The sequence below is a fragment of the Marmota marmota genome, unplaced genomic scaffold (assembly GCF_001458135.2).
Source record: "Marmota marmota marmota unplaced genomic scaffold, marMar, whole genome shotgun sequence".
NCBI lineage: Eukaryota > Metazoa > Chordata > Mammalia > Rodentia > Sciuridae > Marmota > Marmota marmota.
The window spans coordinates 12161125-12180176 of record NW_026000082.1 but is presented as its reverse complement, the minus strand read 5'-3'; the positions used below and the strand labels follow the sequence as shown (position 1 = coordinate 12180176).

At 46.7% G+C, this 19052-nt stretch overlaps 1 protein-coding gene across 2 annotated transcripts in view; it reads right to left on the bottom strand.

Moving 5' to 3' along the window:
• The window catches only part of Glis1 (GLIS family zinc finger 1), a 233764-nt gene that overhangs the window by 183561 nt on the left and 31151 nt on the right, over nt 1-19052 (bottom strand). The window contains exons 1-2 of one of the 2 annotated variants that reach the window (XM_048815346.1): nt 18181-18780; nt 17746-18030 (exon numbers count right to left, since the gene is read on the bottom strand). In XM_048815346.1, coding sequence (XP_048671303.1) covers nt 17746-17989 — 244 coding nt within the window. In that variant the 5' untranslated portion in view covers nt 17990-18030; nt 18181-18780. Of the gene's footprint in view, nt 1-17745; nt 18031-18180; nt 18781-19052 lie in introns of those variants that run through there. The other variant, XM_048815347.1, reaches the window with a different exon arrangement.

Genomic DNA, 19052 nt, shown 5'->3' with positions numbered 1-19052 from the left:
CAGAAGCAAAGTCTCAGGGAAAGCAGGGGCAGCCGTGAAGACACCAGGACAGTCCGATCTTGGGTGAAGACGGCACAGCCAGCAAAGAGGAGTCGGGAACCAGGCCTGGGAGCACCCCCAAGCTCTGAGCTCCCACATTTAGACTGTATCACTCCAGGGGCTGCGTGGTTCCCTGGCACCACAGAGCAGGAGCAAGCCATTCGGTTTTAACCAGGATGGGCAAGGGCCCTGACTGAGAGAGTAAGAGGGAGAGGGCCCGCAATGACCAGCTCCAGGCTGCAACAGGGGAAGTGAGGACCCCAGGGCCATGGACAGTGGACAGTGTGCAGTCGGGAAAGCCAGTGTCTTCCTAAGGCCTGGCATCAGCATGCGAGGAAGCCCTCAACCTGGAAGAATGAGACTAGACAACCTGTTAACAAATGGAAAATACGAACACAGAGAATAGGGAAAGCACCATGTAATGTCCTAAAATAATCTCCTCCGAGAGGCACGATGAGATACTGCCTCCATAAGCAGAAAAGAAGCCGTCAGAGACCAAGACAGACAGGGCTTTTGCAAACTCCCAATAACTAAAGTAGAAAATGAGACGAGAGATAAGTTCAAAGCAATTCTCAGAAAAGGGATTTTTTTTTTTTAAAGAGAGAGGTATTGGGGGAAAAAAAATAAAATTAGAGGATTAAATCAGAAAGCCAGACATGCAACTAGTGGGATTTGCAGAAAAAGACAACAGAGAAACAGTATAGGAAAGAATTTCAAAGAACAAATGCAATAAATGTCTAGAAGTAAAGGTTATGAGCCTCCAGAAATAGCAAGCTCACCAAGCATCAGTCTGATTAATGGGGGGAAAGCCACATCAAGGCACATAACTGAAAATTTTCAGAGCAACAGAGATGAGCAGGACATCCTGAACCCTTCTAGAAAACAGGTGGGGTGGGGTGGGGGAGAGGGTGCAGCATCTACACAAAGTATCAAAATATCAGAAGTCAGCCCAGCTCTGGACTTCCCTACAGCAATGCAGGAAGCTGGCTGATTCTTAACAGGATCAGCTCTGAAGCTAGACGGTCTGAGTTCAAATCCCAGCCCTGCCACTTAACTAGACTGTGGCCAAGTTACTTCAGCTCAACAGGCCTCAGTTTTCTCATTTGTAAAAATGGGCATAATCACAGTCTGCTATATACTTCCAAGGGTTACGGTAAGGATGAACTATTTCGTGCAAAGCAGTCAGAACAGTTCCTGGCACTGTAATAGCAAACGTTTAGCGCTTAGCTCTGATTTAAATTAGAGGAGAGGAAAAACAGTATCAGGAGGAGACCCTTTGAGACACACCTCCCCGTTTACCTTTCGTAGGAAACCATTGGAAGATATGCCCTGGCAGGTTACGGGGCTAAACCAAAGAAAAAGAAAACCCCGCAAAAGATGTTCGTTGGTGCTGAGCATCTGAACACTGTTTTTCTACTGGGAAAACAACTCATTGACTCATCGTAAAGGTAAAACTCCACCCACCCAAGTGAGAAGAAGCATGGGTGCGTGTTCGCGCGTGTGCGCACACACACACGTCCCCCCAAACACAGAGAAGCTGACAGGGTCACATCCCTCAGATCCTTTGACTTGGCTCATGCATCACCCTGTCCTGATCACACCCCCAGCTCCTCCCTGTCTTCACTCCACAGTATAAAACTTTATATTTAACTTATTTATTTGGTTACTGTGTCTTCCTCCTGTAGAATGTAGGCTTCACTGGCACAGACATTTTTGTCTGTTTGTTCTCCCTAAATATAGAAAAGTGCCTAGCTCACAGCAAGGTGTTCAATGAAAATTTGTCAAGTTAAAAAAAAAAAAAAAAAACCTGCTTTCCCAGGCTCCCTTGCAGCCACAGCATGAGAACACGATGCAGGCTTTGCCCATAGAGGACTGATTAGAAGAAGAACATGACCCCAGAGGGAAGGGCTCAAACCTGTCCTGGTACCGATCATGGCAGGGACTTCAGCTGCAGCCCAGTCCCAGCAGCACATGCTGTGCCCTGGGCTGGCGGAGTCTCCATTAGAGGGCTCTGCAGTGGCTTTGGGGTAAGGTTCTTGTCCATGTCGTCTCCAAGCCCAGCACTCCAGCATTAACAGGAAATTCGGAGAACTGCAAACAGTCTCTCAATCTCTCTTCTCCTTCCATCAGCCAGGCTTTGTGACCATGGAGGGTGAACCAAGATCAGACGATCCTGCCCAGGACAGTCTCAAAGAACCGTCCCAGGAGGTCAGCTATGCAGACCAAACCAGTTTAGGACCTGGAACTAAGAAAGCCTGATGCCTCTGAACATTTAGGAAAGTATGACTGACAGGTACTTAACAGACCGATGCAATAATTAGAGGAACATGGTACTAGACCCATAAGTATATAGCAACGCAATAGGAGGTCAAATTTAACCTCAGGAAAACAAAAGATTGTGCCAGAAAGGAAAAGTCCCCAAGGCACGTGATTTGGCAGACACGATCTCCCAAATGTACCCGCTACCTTGAGAAAGTGGACTCCAAAGGGTGCTAGAGAAACAATGTGTCATTACCCAGCAACCCTCCACCATGTCCCTCTCAAAACTCCGTCTACATACTTGTTCCCTGTCCCCACCCCTGTGGAGTCATTGGAAGTCTGGAGGTACCCTTCACTCTTTGGATCACCCTTAGGTCATAAAACATCTTTTAGTCCCAAGAACTTTGAGTCAAAGACAGTCTCCATTTAGTAACTAGGATGTCCCATCCAGATTAATCATCCCAACTCCAAGCCTCATTCACTGGTGACCTCTTCCCCTCGTCTGGCCGGGGCTGCTAGGCTGTGGTGGCAGCAGAGTGGAGGTGAGGCCAGGCACTGTGGGGCACTCTGGGGCAGGCCAGCAGGCAGAACCCTCCCACCCCCACTGCGTCCCATGGGACCTCTGTAGTCTCTCACCTCTGCCTGGCAAGGCGCCCTCTTGGGCAGGGCTGGCTTGAGAATGACCACCAGGCAGGTCCTTGACACACCTCCCTGAGTGGCGGGTAGAGAAAGTGCGTGCCCATTCACTCTGACACTAGGCGGGGCCTCCCGAGGCCTCATTACCTCCACATGCACTGCTCTCTGTGTGGTCCCCTTTGAGCCCAGGCTCAAGAGCCATGTGAGGAAGAACAGCGCCCTCCTCACCATCTAGCACGGGGAAGTACATGTCACAGGGCCTCAACAACTCTCCAAAGAAACCCTCTCTCTGGGCTCTTCCACCTCCACTCTATCATCCTCTCAAAGCATGCAGGGCAGGGATCTCAAAACCAGAGTCTACCTTAGGCACCTGAGGTCCTGCCTCAGAACCAGTCAACACCTTGGTCACATCCACTAAAGAAATCAGTGTCAGCCAGAACCCAGAAAGCACGGGTCCCCCGCAGCTGCCCTCGCATCACGCAGGTCCCAGCTGGGCCCTGGTTTGACCACAGAACTGTGATGCACCAAGGTGGGTGTACAGGTGGGAGACTGGGCAGGAGGGATCACTGAAGAGAACAAAATCCTCACCTATCACAATAGGAAGCCACCAGACAATAGGGACAGTTCACCTGACACAGCGGCAGTAACCTTTACAGAGGCATCCTCCCTACTCATCAGCTGTGTAGCCTTGGACAAGCTACTTTCCCACTCTGGTCTGGTTTTTTGTTTTTGTTTTTTATTTTTATTTATTTATTTATTTAGGTACTGGGGATTGAACCCAGGGGTGCTTAACCACTAAACCACATCCCCAGCAATTTTTATTTTTATTTTTTTTATTTTGAGACACACTAAGTTGCTTAAGGCCTCGCTACTGGTCTCGAACTTGTGATCCTCCTGCCTCAGCCTCCTGAGTCACTGGGATTACAGGTGTGTGCCACTGCGCCAGGCAGATCTGTTTCTTCATCTACAAATCAGAGAATAGAACAGCAGCTCCTGCACAAGGCTGCTGGGAGAACAAAAGGGATTGTGTGTGTGGTGCACTGGGAGCGCTGACTGTGCCAGCAGAGGCACCACGAGAGGGTTCTCTATGACTGGTTTTATTTTTGTAACTGAGATGTGTGGAAGAAAATGCTACAAAACAACAACTTCACGAGCCCCAGACAGGCCGCCATATTACAGAAGTGCGCACAGTGGGGCGCTGCCTGGAGGTGGGCAGCTCCACAGGTGCTGAGGGTGGGGGCCCTGGGGGGTCACAGCGTTAGCACAGAGACCTCTTGAAGGCCCTACTGCATCAGGCTATTTAAAAAGCCAAGTTTGGCATTATTTTGCCAAAAATAAACATTTATTTTTAGAACGTTAATTAAATAAGTTAGCGCAAATAGTAATAACAATAAACAATGGGGCTTAGTGAGAGGCAGAAAGAAAAGCAATGAAGTAAATGACAAAGGAAAATCTTGGCAAAGCTGGCTACATGAAAAATTTTAAGTTTTTGTTTCAAAATCATCATAAAAACTTGTTTAAGCAGCAGACTCATAAAAATATGAGCAACGAATACGACAAACAAAGCATTAACGTTCTTAATGAGGACACTTCCAAGGATGTCGGTTTTTAAATCTTATCAGTAAAATAGTCAGACCTCAATTATGAGCACCAATTTGCAGACAAGGAGCTAGAACTGTCCATCAACACACCATATAGGTTCCACCACACTAATAATCCTATGAATGCAAAATGAAATGATGACCAGATGTCACTGCTACCTTCAAATCGGGACAGGAATTTTGAAATAGTGGTGAAGACACAGATTAGTACATTCTCCGAGAAGACTCTGCCTGTGTGTAGTTGGGCAAAGGAGAACAACTTTCTAAAGGGTTACAGATGAGATGTGTTAATCGTTCCTACTCCTTAGCCTGGGAACTTTCACCTTGGGAAATAATCAGAGATGCAAATGAGGTTTGCTGTAGGAAGATATTCACTGCAGCATGAGAAAGGCTGAAAAACTCATATATTCAAAAATTCACATATATGCACATAAACTATTTCTGAGAGGCCAGATGAAACCTCAGGCATCACTAGTTTGGGGGGTGGGAAGAGAAGAGGTTGCTGTTCTCTAAGTACTCTTTTTGGAGCTTCCAAATTTGGAACCGTTTTAATGTATCACCGACTCAAAATAATTTAACAAATTCAACAAAATCGCATCTATTTTTGGATGTTTATGAAGAATTTTAATAACATGGGAAAGTTTCATTAAATTAGAATGTTAAACATAAAAATAAATACATGACTACACTCAGAATGATCTCAATGATATAAAAATATATTAATATACAGCTAAACAATAGGAAAAAACTAAAAAGAAATGTACCAAACTGTAAATAATAGTTGCTAGGAGTGAGATTATAAGAAAGTATTATTTCCATCTTTCTATGTTTCTATAGTTTGCAGATTTCCTACAATAAGTATGTAGTATTTACATAAGCGGAAAAAATAAGGATTAATAAATGAAAGTATGTTCAAAGAGTCAGCCACCTCCCAAAGAAGGATGAGGAGAAAGACTAATTGGTTGGAAGTCAGGAACTATAGGAATAAAACAATATCCCTAGGTTTCTGTCTAAGCTGCTGCGTGAGGCACCGCCAGCCTGTTTCCAGCTCCAGAGAAGAGCTGGAACTAGCCAGATGCCCTGGATTGCTTCTCTAGGGCCCAGCAAAACCCGCCCACCAGGACCTGGCCACTCAAGGCCACCTATCAAGCAAACCTGTTCTGATCTCTTGTCAGTACTGTCCTGTGAACCCTGAGACCCTGAGACTCAGATCTGTTTCCCCAACAGGAGCCAAGCCTGCTAACCAGCTGGCAAAGCTGGTACATCCACCTGCCTGCCCTTTCCCCTGAAGGATCTCCAAGGCAGAAGCCAAGGACACAGAGCCTAGCATAGGACAGGGAGTCAGGAAACGTGTAATGAACAAATGATCAGGAGCCTAGCATAGGACAGGGAGTCAGGAAACGTGTAATGAACAAATGATCAGGTTAAAGAATAATATTCCAGAGTAGCACTGTCCAACAGAACTTCCTGTGATGATGAGAATTTGCACAATATGGTAGCCACTAGCCACATGTGTCTACTGAGCACTGGAAATGGAGTTAGTAAAACTAAAAGAATGAATTTTTCATTTAACATTTAATGTTTTCATTCATTTTCATGTAAGTGTTCATGTGGAAGAACACTTACACAACAGAAGGTGGTTGTAAAATTAAACAATATGATGTATTGAAGAGAAAAAAAAAAGATTGGCCCAGTGTCTGGCAGTGCTCAGTAAACAGTGACTACATACAGTATAATGAAAATGATAGAGAAGAGAAGGACGAGGTTGAGGGTCTCCAGTGGTCCCAGGGTCCCCTACTTGAGTGGCCAATACAAACAATCTGCATCTCCCTGGCAAACAGCTCTTCTGTATTCTGAGTGCATAGCAACCAGAAACACCGAGAGGAGCTGAACCAGCAGGAATTGGCAACGGGTGCAAGGAAAGAGCTGGTCAAGGCAGCCCCGGTCCCTAGACTAACCTGCCTGAGCACCACCACCAGCGTCCTGCAGAGGGCTGCCTGTCTTCAGAGGCCCCAGCAGTTAGCTCTCTCCCACCGTGACCTCACTGATTCTCACAGGATCCTCAACAGGGGAGATGGCAAAAATTTCCATTTTATAACTTGGCAAAAACTAAGGCCCAGTGAGATTGTCTGAGGTCACCAGGCTGGAAGACAGGAGTCTGCCTAGGACAGAACCCCACATGAAACAGTAGAGATGCTGCACAGAGGAGGGCTGGGGACCAGGTCAGTCTAGGAGGGACCCTAAGAATGCTCACTCACTATCCACCTGCCTTCCAGGCTAAGAGCTCTGGGAAGGCTAGGGCTTGGTTAACATTTAATGTCCCGGGCTGAACCCCAAACCTGAACAGGCATTCAATAGCAATGAACCAACCAATCACCCACTAAACACAGGGACATCACTCCCAGTTTCCAGGATACCCTAACACACTCCATCACATATGCCCTGATAGCTGGCCAACTGGTGACCCTTCTCCCCACTTTACAAATGGGGAAGCGAATCTTAGAAATCCAGAACCTCTGGGCTGCTGTACTAAAAATCTGCTTGGGGACTTTCCAGGAAGCTCCACCTTCACGGGAGAGGGACAGATCAACCCCACTGGGGCCCAGCACACAGCCTATTCTGGACCATACTGCACCAGTAAGTCAGAGAGGCACCCATCACAGACCCTGCCTCTCAGAGCCTGCTGCCCCAGGGGGAGGAATATGAGCCAGGCATCTATAAGACCTGACTGTCACCTTCAGTGAGAGAAAAGTGACACAGGCAGTGAGAAGGAGGAGAATGAGGTTGATTCTGGCTGGAGGAGGCAGTTTCTCTAGTGTGAAGAATAGGCCAGATCAGACTCAAGGCAGCAGAACCCAGGGAGGTAGCAAGGAGTGGGGAAAGGCCAGGTGGGCATGTAGCTACCACCTGCCAGATCTGAGTGGGGCAGGTCACTTAACGTCTCTGGGTCTCAGTTTTCCTCATCTCTAAAATGAAGATGATGATACCCATCTCACAAGAACTGAATGGGGCAAGATATGATGGCCTCATGGGATATCTACACCCAGGAGGGATCAACATATAGAAGCCACAGCAGTACTGCAGACATAGGCACACATGGAGTTGTGGGGAGCAGAGGGCAACAGCACCTTAAATTTGGGAGGAAGCTTTGAGGTAATTCAAAGGGATGGTCAAGTCCAATGGCAACTTCCAACCCAACAAACCCAGGCAAGGGAAGGAATCTGTGCCTTTAGACCCACCTCACAGACAGTTCCATCCCCATCCTACTAGACACCAGAGTTACTACCAGTTACCTGAGCGTCTTGGGCTGGCCCAGGGTCAGGACCTGTCAGCAAGTTGTGCTAAGGCAGCCCTCCCCCACTCCACAAAGGACCACAGCTACTGACCTTCCCCTAGCTCAGAGTAAAGTCAAGACAGCAGTCAATGATATCTATGTCCTCCATACCTCAGTCTGACTCCAAGTTCTTATTCTTTCAATTATACCAAAAAAGAAAAAAAGAATATAGTAAAGGGATAGGGTGAGACGGTGTAGAGGACAGACAGCAGCAGGTAGAGCCAACCTGGGACCTAGTCCCTGCTCCATCCTTAGAGAGCGCAACAACCAACTCCCTTCCGTGACCTACCTGTTGTGCCAGCTCCCAAGCCACGTGCTCTGCAGACTTTTTATCTCAATCCCCAAACCCCATGTCAATGATCTGAGACAAGAAGTATCTCCATTTTACAGGTAAGGAAGACTGAGGCTCAGAGTTCACTGAATTTGTCCAAGGTCTAGGATCTGAACCCAGTTCTGACACCAAAAGCCCCATGACCACCCTTGCACAAGTAACATGGCCTCTCCAAACCTTATGGCGCTTGGATAAACCATATGATTTGGAAGATCTTTCCAGTTTAAAACCCCTCAATGGTGCCCAGAAAGGAGTAAGGAGAACAATACAATCCTCCCCGAACCCCATCTAATCCTATCTCAGGTGGCGATCTGGGCAGTATCCACCATGGTAGGGTTCGAGAGCTGCGTGGGCTGGCTCCAGGGCTCTCTTGTAGAAACCAACCTGTAAGTTCGGGGAAGATCTTCAAAGTATGTACCAAAAACAGTTCTGTAGCACAAAACCATGTCTCTGCAGATGTGTATAGATGCTACTATAGTTAGACAAATACAAATCTGTTTTAAAAAGCTCTTAAAGTGAGTAGCTACCTAAACCTCATCAGGTATCTTCTCCATCAATGGGCATTAAAAGTATCACAACTGTCATCAGGCCAGAGGGAAGATTACTGTCCTTGTATTTAGAAAACTCAGATACCCCTGCTATCTGAGATGGAAAGTAACAGAAAGGTTTTAAGCAAGAAATTCTGAGGAGTCAAGGTCTGGGATTTTGGCTCTCCATCTGCCCCTGGACCCCCACCTCTCCAAGTCCCCCAGATGTGTCTGAAAATCAACATTTAAAGGCCCCAAAGAAAGCCTGCCCAGCAAGAAGCTCCAGTGCGGAGATATTCTCACAAAGAGCACTACGTAAGTACAAATGACTGTTTGATCAATCATTTGGCCTCAGCGTGGGATTTGGTTAGAATTAAAGCCATCTGGCTGGGGGGGGGCGGGAGTTGAGGGGAGGAGACAAGCAGGCGGGAAAATGACCCACCCCCCTCCCCCAAATAGCATTGTTAAAATATAAAGGGGGGGGGAAACCAGTAAAGTCCCTGCTGTTATTTCAGTCTAAGCCACTTAATCCTTCAGCACATAAAGCAACTTATTTTATGACCTTTTCCCTTTAAAAAGTAAATCAGAAGACACTGCCTTGAATTCAGATATCTCTGAAACACACTACTCATCCCTCCCAGTGAAATATCCTGTTTCATAAACCTTCTTCGAGATACTTGAAACTGCAGATCACTAAATGCCTAGCTTTAGGCATCTGACATTCCAGAGAATTAATATTTAAACTTATTATAGGAAAAAAAGAATTGAGTTTGGTTGAAGCATGAAATATTTAATAGTGTCTCCAAATTAGAAACCCTATTTTGTTTCGTGCTGGAAATGCCAACGTTATTACCTGGGCTTTGCACTCAAATGAGATAAAATGCGCAGGCGGCCTTGGGACACAACACACAATTACAGCCGTCTTCTCCAGAGACGGGGGGGTGAGACACAGGGCTGGGGAGTGGAAGCGATTGAGTTTCATTTTTACCATACACTTAAAATTATATTATCATCCTCTGCCTTGAGGGTTGGACTTGAGAATGCTGAAGCTACCTAGCCACCAAAAATCGGTGAATCCACAGAGGCCTGGGCCGGGCTCTGGAAGCCACCTTTATCTTGCAATAGGCCCGCTGCTGGGTGAAACCTGGTAACTTTCTCTGCTCGCTGGGACAAAAGTATTAAGTGGTTTAGGATAAAAATTAAGCTTCAATTGACACAGTGGATCCTGGCAGCCTCTGCCGGCACGTGTAATTTATTTACAGGGTTGGAAAGTCGGCAAAATACATCATCAACTCTTATACAAACTTCTACTAGGTATTAAATACCCAGCGCTCAGAGAAGTAATTCATATAGTCCAGCAGCGTTCCAAAATAAACCTAATCTCCAGGCCTCCGGAGAGCTTAAAGCAGCAAATGGGATCTGTCTTTTTCAAGTCAGGTTTACGGTCCTCTCTGGCTTCTCGCGAAAGCCTTATTTTCCAGCAAACCTGTTATTTAAAAACAAAAGCAACAACATCTAAAAGAGTCCTCGGGCTGCTGAAGGCACAAACAGGGCCATCTCTGATCCTTCTCCATCTGCCCCCTCTCAAACCCAGCGTCTCCAGGAAGAGGCCAAAAAGCCTGGACCAGAAGGCTCTGGCAGTATGGTTTTCGGAATGAGTATGAGAGAACTCACTCGCACACATCTCAGGAACGCACGTGCAAGGCCACAGACGCAACCTGGACCTCTGCCTTCTGCAGGGCATTCGGCTATTCACTATTTAACATGAAAGTCCCATTTCCCACAAACTCTCAAGTTCAAACCTGATCCCTGGCCTATTCTCCCTCCTGAGCCCCTTCTTCATGCCACCAAATGATTAAAAAGAATACAACTGTTTAACAGCTCCCTGAGCCACTGTGCTCGGAGATGCATGTATTCCATAACCAAGAATGCTGCGGATGAGCAGGAATTCTCATCCCAACGATGTCCTGGGAAACAGCAGAAGGGAGACCACAGCTGGGGCCTCGGCACACACTGCAAGACGGTGCAGACAGGGGCTGTCACCCACAATCACCAGTGGGCAGGGGGTGCCGCTGCTTCTGAAAGGTAGACTCCACAGCCCCTGAAAACCCTCGCCATACCCCAGCTTCCTGAGGACCTGAATCATAACCGGGAACCGTTCTCCTCCCCCACAGCTGCAGCAAGACTGGGGATAGTGCCCTAATGGAACAGCTTCCCCTTGTAGTCACACCTCTGCCCATTAGTGAAGTTTCAGAAAGGGGTGCTCCAGGGGGCCTCCTGTTCCCTTCCCCCAGGCTAGGGGCACACTACAGCCACAGCTACAGCTGTGCAACAGGGATTTTAAGAGTAATGTGCTTGGGGCTGGGGTTGTGGCTCAGAGGTAGAGTGCTCGCCTAGCACGTGCAAGGCTCTGGGTTCGATCCTCAGCACCACATAAAAATGAATAAATAAAGTAATTGTGTCCAACTAAAAAAATAAATATTAAAAAAAAGAGAGAGAGAGAGAGAGAGTAATGTGCTTTAGGGGAAAGTACTGTCCTTGCTTTCAGACAGACCTGGGTTTAAAACTCCCAGCTCCACTACTTACTACCTAAACTACCTTGGGACAAATCACCTCACTTTCCTGACCTTTAAATGACAGCAATGCCTCCATACCGCTAGGGCTGCTGGACATAATGAAATGTGATCACAGTTATAATGTGTCTGGCCTGGCACATAGTAGGCTCAATAAAGGTTAACCACCCTCTCTCCTCTGTTCTTTCTGTGCTCACCTTCAGCAGGCAAGACTTCCCAGGACAGGTCTAGAACCTGGCCTGAGACAAAGACAGTTTCTTTCTACACCCTGGATCCTTCCCAAACCTCCCGGCTCAATTAGTGTGGAATCCTGTGGTATCAGAGCAGGAAGGGAATAGGGATCATTCAATCAAAATGCTCTCCATTTTACAGATGGGGAAACCGAGGTTCAAAGGGAAGACCAACCCCACGTGCATCGAAGCTACACAATGGCACATGTGTGTGCTCCAGGCTGGCCCAACCATAACCACCAAATAAATTCAGGCCATACAGGAAATGCATTATTCAGTTAACGGGCTAAAGGGCTCCTCTTGTGCATCTGACTCAAACGCTGACTTTTAAAAACACAGCTCGTAATGCTAACGCAATCCACTCAATCCGCCGGAACCCTTCTAAAGGAATAACCCTTTGGTGTTTAAGGGGAAGACGGGGAAAGAAGAAAACAGATGCTTTCAGTGACTTTCAACTGTAAGACCACTGGGTTAAGGCTGTATTCTCTCCACCCCCACCACAGCCCAGCCCCTGTTTTCTTTCAGTTTCTTATAAATAAGGCTTTGGGAGACCAAAACAGCCACAAAACTCTTCCCCCTTCTTTTCTGCTGTCCTCAGTAACTCAGCTGTCAGTCCCTGGACTTTGCCTCCAATGCCGAAAGCATTTTTTTTTTATTGTAAACTATTAATTTGGGCAGCCGTTGTTGATAAACAAGAAGTCCGTTTTTAAACTGCTAGAATCATTAGCGCTGTGAAAGCGAACAGCAGAAATATTTCAGGAGTCTGATCTTTTCTCCTGGCCTACTATTACAGCTCGCTTTTTATATAATGCAGTCAAATTTTTCAAAGCTCGGTGAAGTTTGTTTCATTTCTTCTTCCCCCTTGAACTGTCTGTTCCTTTAAACACAAAAATAAATGACCCCCTACCAAAAGAAATAATCCAACTCTTGAAGTCCAAACTAACTGCAACTAAAATCAGTACTAGGGGGGAAAAAAATAGAAACCACACACGATAATTTCCCTTTGACTATAGCCATACATGTAAGGTGAAGTTACTGAAGTCCCACCATGTTGGTTTCCAAACAGGGAATTCCTTCCCAAGAAAACTGAGAGAAGGAAGAGAAATTATCTTCTTGATGAAAAAGCCACAGTTAGTGATAGCCACTGGGTAGCTTCCAAAAAAAAAAAAAAAAAGTTTATTTGTTTGTTGTTGTTGTTTCTAATCCTACCCAAAAAAGGATTGAAAAACTTTTCCAAACTTTAGTCTCTCCTCTTTTCTAGGATGCTGGCCAAACTCCACAAAATAAAACCGAAGAAAATGATGATAATTATGCAACATTCAGAACAAAGAACATAAGAGTATATTTTTTAAATGATTCATTGTACACTTATGCCTATAATGGGATTTTAACGCACTGTAAAAATAAGTGTGCCGGCGAACTTGGCTTCTCACGCAAATGAAACGCAAGGAGATGAATAACTGGAGATGGGATTGGTTTTTTGTCTTTTTTTTTCCCCCTAGAAGAAGTGTGAAGAAAAACCACAGCATACAAAGAAATTTGCACAAACACAGCAACCCCGCTTCCACACCCAGGAGGGTCCCAGGACCTCGACCAGCTGAGCGCCACAGGTAAACGACCAAGAAACAGGGCCTTAAATTAAGTCACGATCTCGTGTGATGATTCCCTTTCCATTTTGCCCGCCAAGTCTTAGCAGCTTCTAGAGAGCTGGGGAGGCAGGAAGGGAAGAGAAATTCTAGCCGCACAAGATTCTTAGGGAATCTTGAGGAATTATATTTCCGCTACATGTCTATAAAAGATTTGTCGGATACATAACTCTCATGACTGTAGACGCAACATGCTCCTATCTCATTTGTATACCCACACACATACTTGTTTCTCTTTTGTCTCACTGAGCCTGACATTTGGCCAGCAGGTTTTTTTCTCCCCCTTATTTGAAACCTCAAGCACCAAAAAAAATTTGGATCTGATTATTTCCGGATCACAGGACCAGCACTTTAAAATGGATGAAATGCAAGCAAATTGCCCACCAGAGCCGGAGGGGGGAAATGCTTTAAAAATAACTCATACCTTTCTATTACGGATGCGCTGGCCTCTCCAAACCTCTCCAGTACATCTTACTGGCTACTTGCTCAGATGGAGAAACTCAACCAGGTAATAACGCCGAAACCATGATGTCCCACCACCGCCAGCCCTGATGTCCATACACACAACCTACAACTGCTTTCCTCCTCCTCTTTTTCTTTCTTTTCAGAGACTTATTTATTTATCCATTTATTTATTTATTTGCTACAAGGTTCAGTACTTCCTGACATTTACAGCTATGTCCCGGCAGCTATTTTTACTAATGGTAGAGTTCACGTTCATAGTGACCATCAATCTCCTTCTTTGCTAGGATGTATGCAGTCTCGGGATGTGGTGGAAAGGGTCCAGGGAGACACTATGGATTAAATGGTGACCTCATTATCTGGGTTTTGGACACATGAAATCATCTGGTAAACTACAAAGTTTCCTAGACATGGCATAGAGACCGGTTACCAATTTCCAAAACTTCAAGACAGAAGAAATATCAAAAGCAAGACATTTTAAATTCTCTGGGAATGTTCATGAGGCCTTGGTTACATATATCAGCTCTGAGCCACCAGCACACATGTATAGAAGGTATAAGCTGTGGAACCAGAATCAAATATCTGGAGCTGGAAGCCTCCCAAACTGCCACTTAACTGTCTGTAGATAGATATGATCAAATCCCTGAACCTGCATGTGTTCATCTATAAAATGGGAGTCATGTCAACAAGAGCCAGTACCTGCCCTGCACTTTATAGACGCAAAGCACTTCTACATCTGTTCCTTTGGAAGAGGCTTCAGGGTAGGCAGAGACTGATGAGGGAAGGTGTGGAAACAACTGTAAAGTGCTGTGCACAGAGAATAAGCATCATCGGCCATCGCCACAAAGCTGTCCACCCGCGGAAAGCCCAGATGTTTACCTTCTTTCCTCATCAGAACTTATAAAAGCAGTGTCTGGTGTTTAATAATAAGAAAGAAAAACGCAGCATCTGGTAATTTGTCCTTCCCAGCTGTTTGGAATCTGGATAAGCGGGACTCTGCCATAAACAGATCGTGATTCTTATTGTAAATGATGACAATGTTAGTCCATGACGTCGTGCCATGCCCAGTGCCTCCCGGTTCAGATCTGGAAACACACAGGACCCAACAAGTATGGATATACTGCTGAATTCCAGAACTCACTCCCTTCCTCTGCTTAGGATCTGTCCGGAGCAGAAGACAGATCATCTGAAACCTGACCCCCGACCACGCAGTATGGTCTTCTCTCCAGTCACTGGGCAGCAATGGTCACGGAAGACCTGAAGCGTGGCACCTTTCAGCTTCCCCTGACTCGTACACCACTGTTGGCACCTACCAGAGTTGGCACCTTTCACACTCAATGTTTTAAGAATAAAATCTTTCTCCCTCCTGGCTATACCCCCTTTACCTAAACTATCAACATCTCTAGCATGGTACCCTACACAAATTAATAAAAGTGACCTCTCCAACGGTTTTAGTATAAAAAGCATTCTTATAACCCTGGCTTTATTTATTCCATGAGGTAGGCATTATTACGAGAAACCAGAGGTTGAGAACATTAAACTCCTTACACTAGTAATTTTTAAAATAACCAGGCATCAAAGATAGTTCTTTCACATTCAAGTCTCAGGGAAAATTCACCATAAATGAGGACACCTGAGGCTCAGAGGAGTGAAATAACATCCTCCAGCATCCCACAGAGCATAGGTGGCAGGGTCTTATCATTTCCAGCACAGCTAATAAATATGTTTAAATTGGTATTTCTGTCTGTCTGTTTCCAATAAGCCTGAGAGCTTGGAGCTAGGCACCTCACTTTCAAAGGGTTACGTGGCCTGCTGACTATTTTGGTGGGGGTGAGCACAGCAAAAAGGTGCCTCTTCCTTTTTTTTTTTTTAAAGAAAGAGTGGGGGGGAGAGAGAGAGAGAGAGAGAGAGAGAGAATTTTTTAATATTTATTTTTTAGTTCTCGGCGGACACAACATCTTTGTATGTGGTGCTGAGGATCGAACCTGGGCCGCATGCTTGAGCCACATCCCCAGCCCCGGTGCCTCTTCCTTAATGGCATGTCTAAGAGGGCTGCTGAAGATCCCCTGGGGGGTGCTGGTTTCCTTTCAGGCCACTTGGCTTGACTGTGAGGAATATGCCTACAGCAACACAGAGGCCAGGTCGGAACCTCTCCTAGTCCTTGTCCTGAGATTTCCCTTCTCCCCAGGCGGGATGATGGCAGAGCCCCTGATCTGCTGGGTGGCCTTCTACATAGCAGACACTTTCCCTACCTGCAGACCTCAGTTTCCTCATCTTTCAAAGGTGTGTTAAATCCCATCCCATCAGCCTCACCAGGAGGCTGTGAAGAAAAGCAGTTTAAAATCCTTTCGGAGAAAAAGTAACCACAGAGTCCAATTTAAGGTACAAAGCAAGGGGCTCTTTCTCCTATCCCTTTATCCTCCTCTGTCCTTTCCAAATGCAATGTGCCTTATTTTAGACATAAGCAAAAATAATTGGGGTTTGGAGGACTACAAGTAGAAAGATCGTAGGCAAAGCATCAGATGAAAGATCTCTAACCACAGCGTGGAATAAAGGTTATGTCTGGGACAGGCATTCACTAAGGCTGAATCTGCAGATGACAGCCATGATTTTTTTAAACACAAGTCGTTACAGGAGGGTATGTGTGGAAGGGAGGACCGTGTGTGGAGCAGGGCAAGCCAGGGACTCATGGCGGCAAACATAACTCATCTTGCTATGCAACACTTCTCTCTCCCTGGTAAAAGAGACTTTGTATGTGTATTCCAGCAGTAGTATTCTGTATGTATTCTTTCCCATACCTATCCTAAACTATGATCTTTATCTCTTGGAGAAGAGACTGATGCTTAAGACAAGAAGACAAGAAATAGCTCTTGAGGCTGGAGTTGTAGCTCAGTGGTTGAACGCTTGCCTTGCATGCGTGAGGCACCAGGTTCGATCCTTAGCACCACATAAAAATAAATAAATAAATAAAATAAAAATATTATGTCCATCTACAACTAAAAATATATATATACACACACACACACACATACACACATATATATATATATATGAAGAAATAGCTCTTGTGTATGAAGTCAGGTGTTTTCTTTAAAAAAGTAAAACTACTATACTTTTATTTCATTTGACCAGGCCCCAAACTGGGAAGCCAGCCAGCCTACCTCTTTTAAGGAGCTGGGCTGATGCTGAGGAAGGGATGTCCACAGCCATAAAACACACAATTATCATCTTCCTTAAAAATCACCTGGAAAAAGACTGAAGAGGTCCCAAGTGCTGATATGATCAAGCCCCAAAGTTTCAGTTTCTCCCAAAGGAGAAAAAAAAAGGGGGAGGATGGGCACAGGACCTTAACAATTTCTCCAATTTCTGGTTAATTATCTGTCAGCATGGAGCCTATAAATGATGGCTCAATAATTAACTATGATGAGATGAGCATTTGTGAGAATAGCAAAGGCATCCCTGAGTTGAGCCATGACCTATACTGGGCCTGCCTTCTATTCACCAGCTTCAGTGGTTGCAGAGGACACTGAAAAATGACTCTGGCCAAGAGGACCCTTCCAGAGCACCAAGTACAGAAAAGATATTTTTAAGTCAAGACCTGACCCAGGCTGGATTATAGATTCAGAAACTTTTCCATCAAGAATCTAGAAACCGTCTGGCATAACAAATTCCTCACTTGACAGATGGGGAAACTGAGGTCCCAAGAGGGGAGACGGTCCTGCTGAAGGCCTCTGGTTTTTGTTATTTAAGGCAATTGGAACACTTCAAAGTATGCTTTCTGCCACTCAGAAACAAATATCAGTTACAGGAGTTCCTACTCCCCCTAACATAATAAAATTTTGACATTTCACACAACCTTTATCAGAAACATACAGAAGCAAAGTTACGTAATCTGAGCTTTCTGTACACATTTCCCCAAAATGTGCTTATTGAGTTTAAATTAGATGCTTCTTAAAGCAGGGATCCTTTCAAGACTGTCAAATTAGTTCCAAACAATAAAAGAGAAACTGAGGAACTCCGGAGAAAGTTTCACCAAGTTCTCCAGAGTATCCCTACAAAGGAATCTCTCACACCCGCGGCCAGGCACTTTGGCAGATCCCGACTTACCCTTTCCAGCGAAGGCAGCCTTGGACGAGCTGTAGTCTCGGGGACTTCGGGGCCTGAGGAGGTCGTGGGTGCGCTGGGGTGGCACAGGCATCCGAGGTAGCAAGTCCCGCGGGCCTCCATCAACGCAGCCACCGCCACTCACCGTGACCCTGAAGGCCATGTGTGCTCCAAGACCAGGGCCTGGGACACCGGGGGCCTCCTTGGGCCTCTTGTCTGAAAGTACCTCGGCCACCTCGCAATGCATGGCTCCTGGGCGAGGCGCACGACTGGGGGTCACCCAGGCTCCTGAAGTGGGGAGACGGTACAGGCGCATTAGAATGAGGGAAGCAGATTCTTTTCTTGCTGGGCCCAAGTTTGGCAGTTCACTGCCCCCACGGTTTAGGTCTCAGGTCTCAATAGCTTTGCGCCACCACACCTACCTCAACCCTAACTCACCTGATGCGAAGCCTCTTAGTCCGCGCAGCAATGGCTTTCAAGATCCCAAACTTGGGGACGACCATAGTCACCCGCGCATTCCAGTGACGCCCCCTGGGCCCTCCCACCCAAATCCGCCTCCACCGCGACCAGCCCTCTTAGAACGAATGGTGAAACTGAGGCCTGAAGCGGAGGGCTCCTGTCCATAGTCCTCTAGCGGGACAGGGAGCCAGCGGAGACAGAAGTCACACAGCAGGGATACGGCGAAGCAGCGGAGATCGCTCGGGGTGGGTCAATGGCTGCGCACCTCCAGGGCGCTGCGGCGCCGAATTCAGCGCAGAAGCGGCTGACCGCGTACTCAGGAATCCTGGGCGCTGATCCTCTGAGACTCACTGGTGATTCCCCCAAATCCAGAAAACGGTAGTCGGAAAATGGGAGCTCATCCGCGCTGCGCAAACCTATCACGCGCACCCCGGGACACGCACATTCCTGCGCGTATTAGGAAAACAAGACCGTCGCGCGCGCAAACCCACACGGAGTCAGTAATGCCGGTGAACGCCGGCTCCCACGCACACCGCACACCCCAGTGCGCACTCGGGGACGCGATGTGCCACACAAACTCTTTCACACGCTCAGATACAGCAACGCTAACAGCTACACAGTCTCACGCTCTCGACACGCGCGTGCGCTGGAGCCCTCCTCGCCGGAGCTTCTGTCTTCCCATGATCCGTCCTGGAGTACGGGCCCGGACCCCCAAACTCTCCTTTCCCCTCGGCGCTCCTCGCGCCATCCTAAAGCTCCTGTACTTGGGGCAAAGCTGGTACTCCCAGCCTCGGATCTCCGGCCCTGGCGCCCGCCCTTTCCGCAGGCCGCGGGCCGCGCCCCTTCTCACC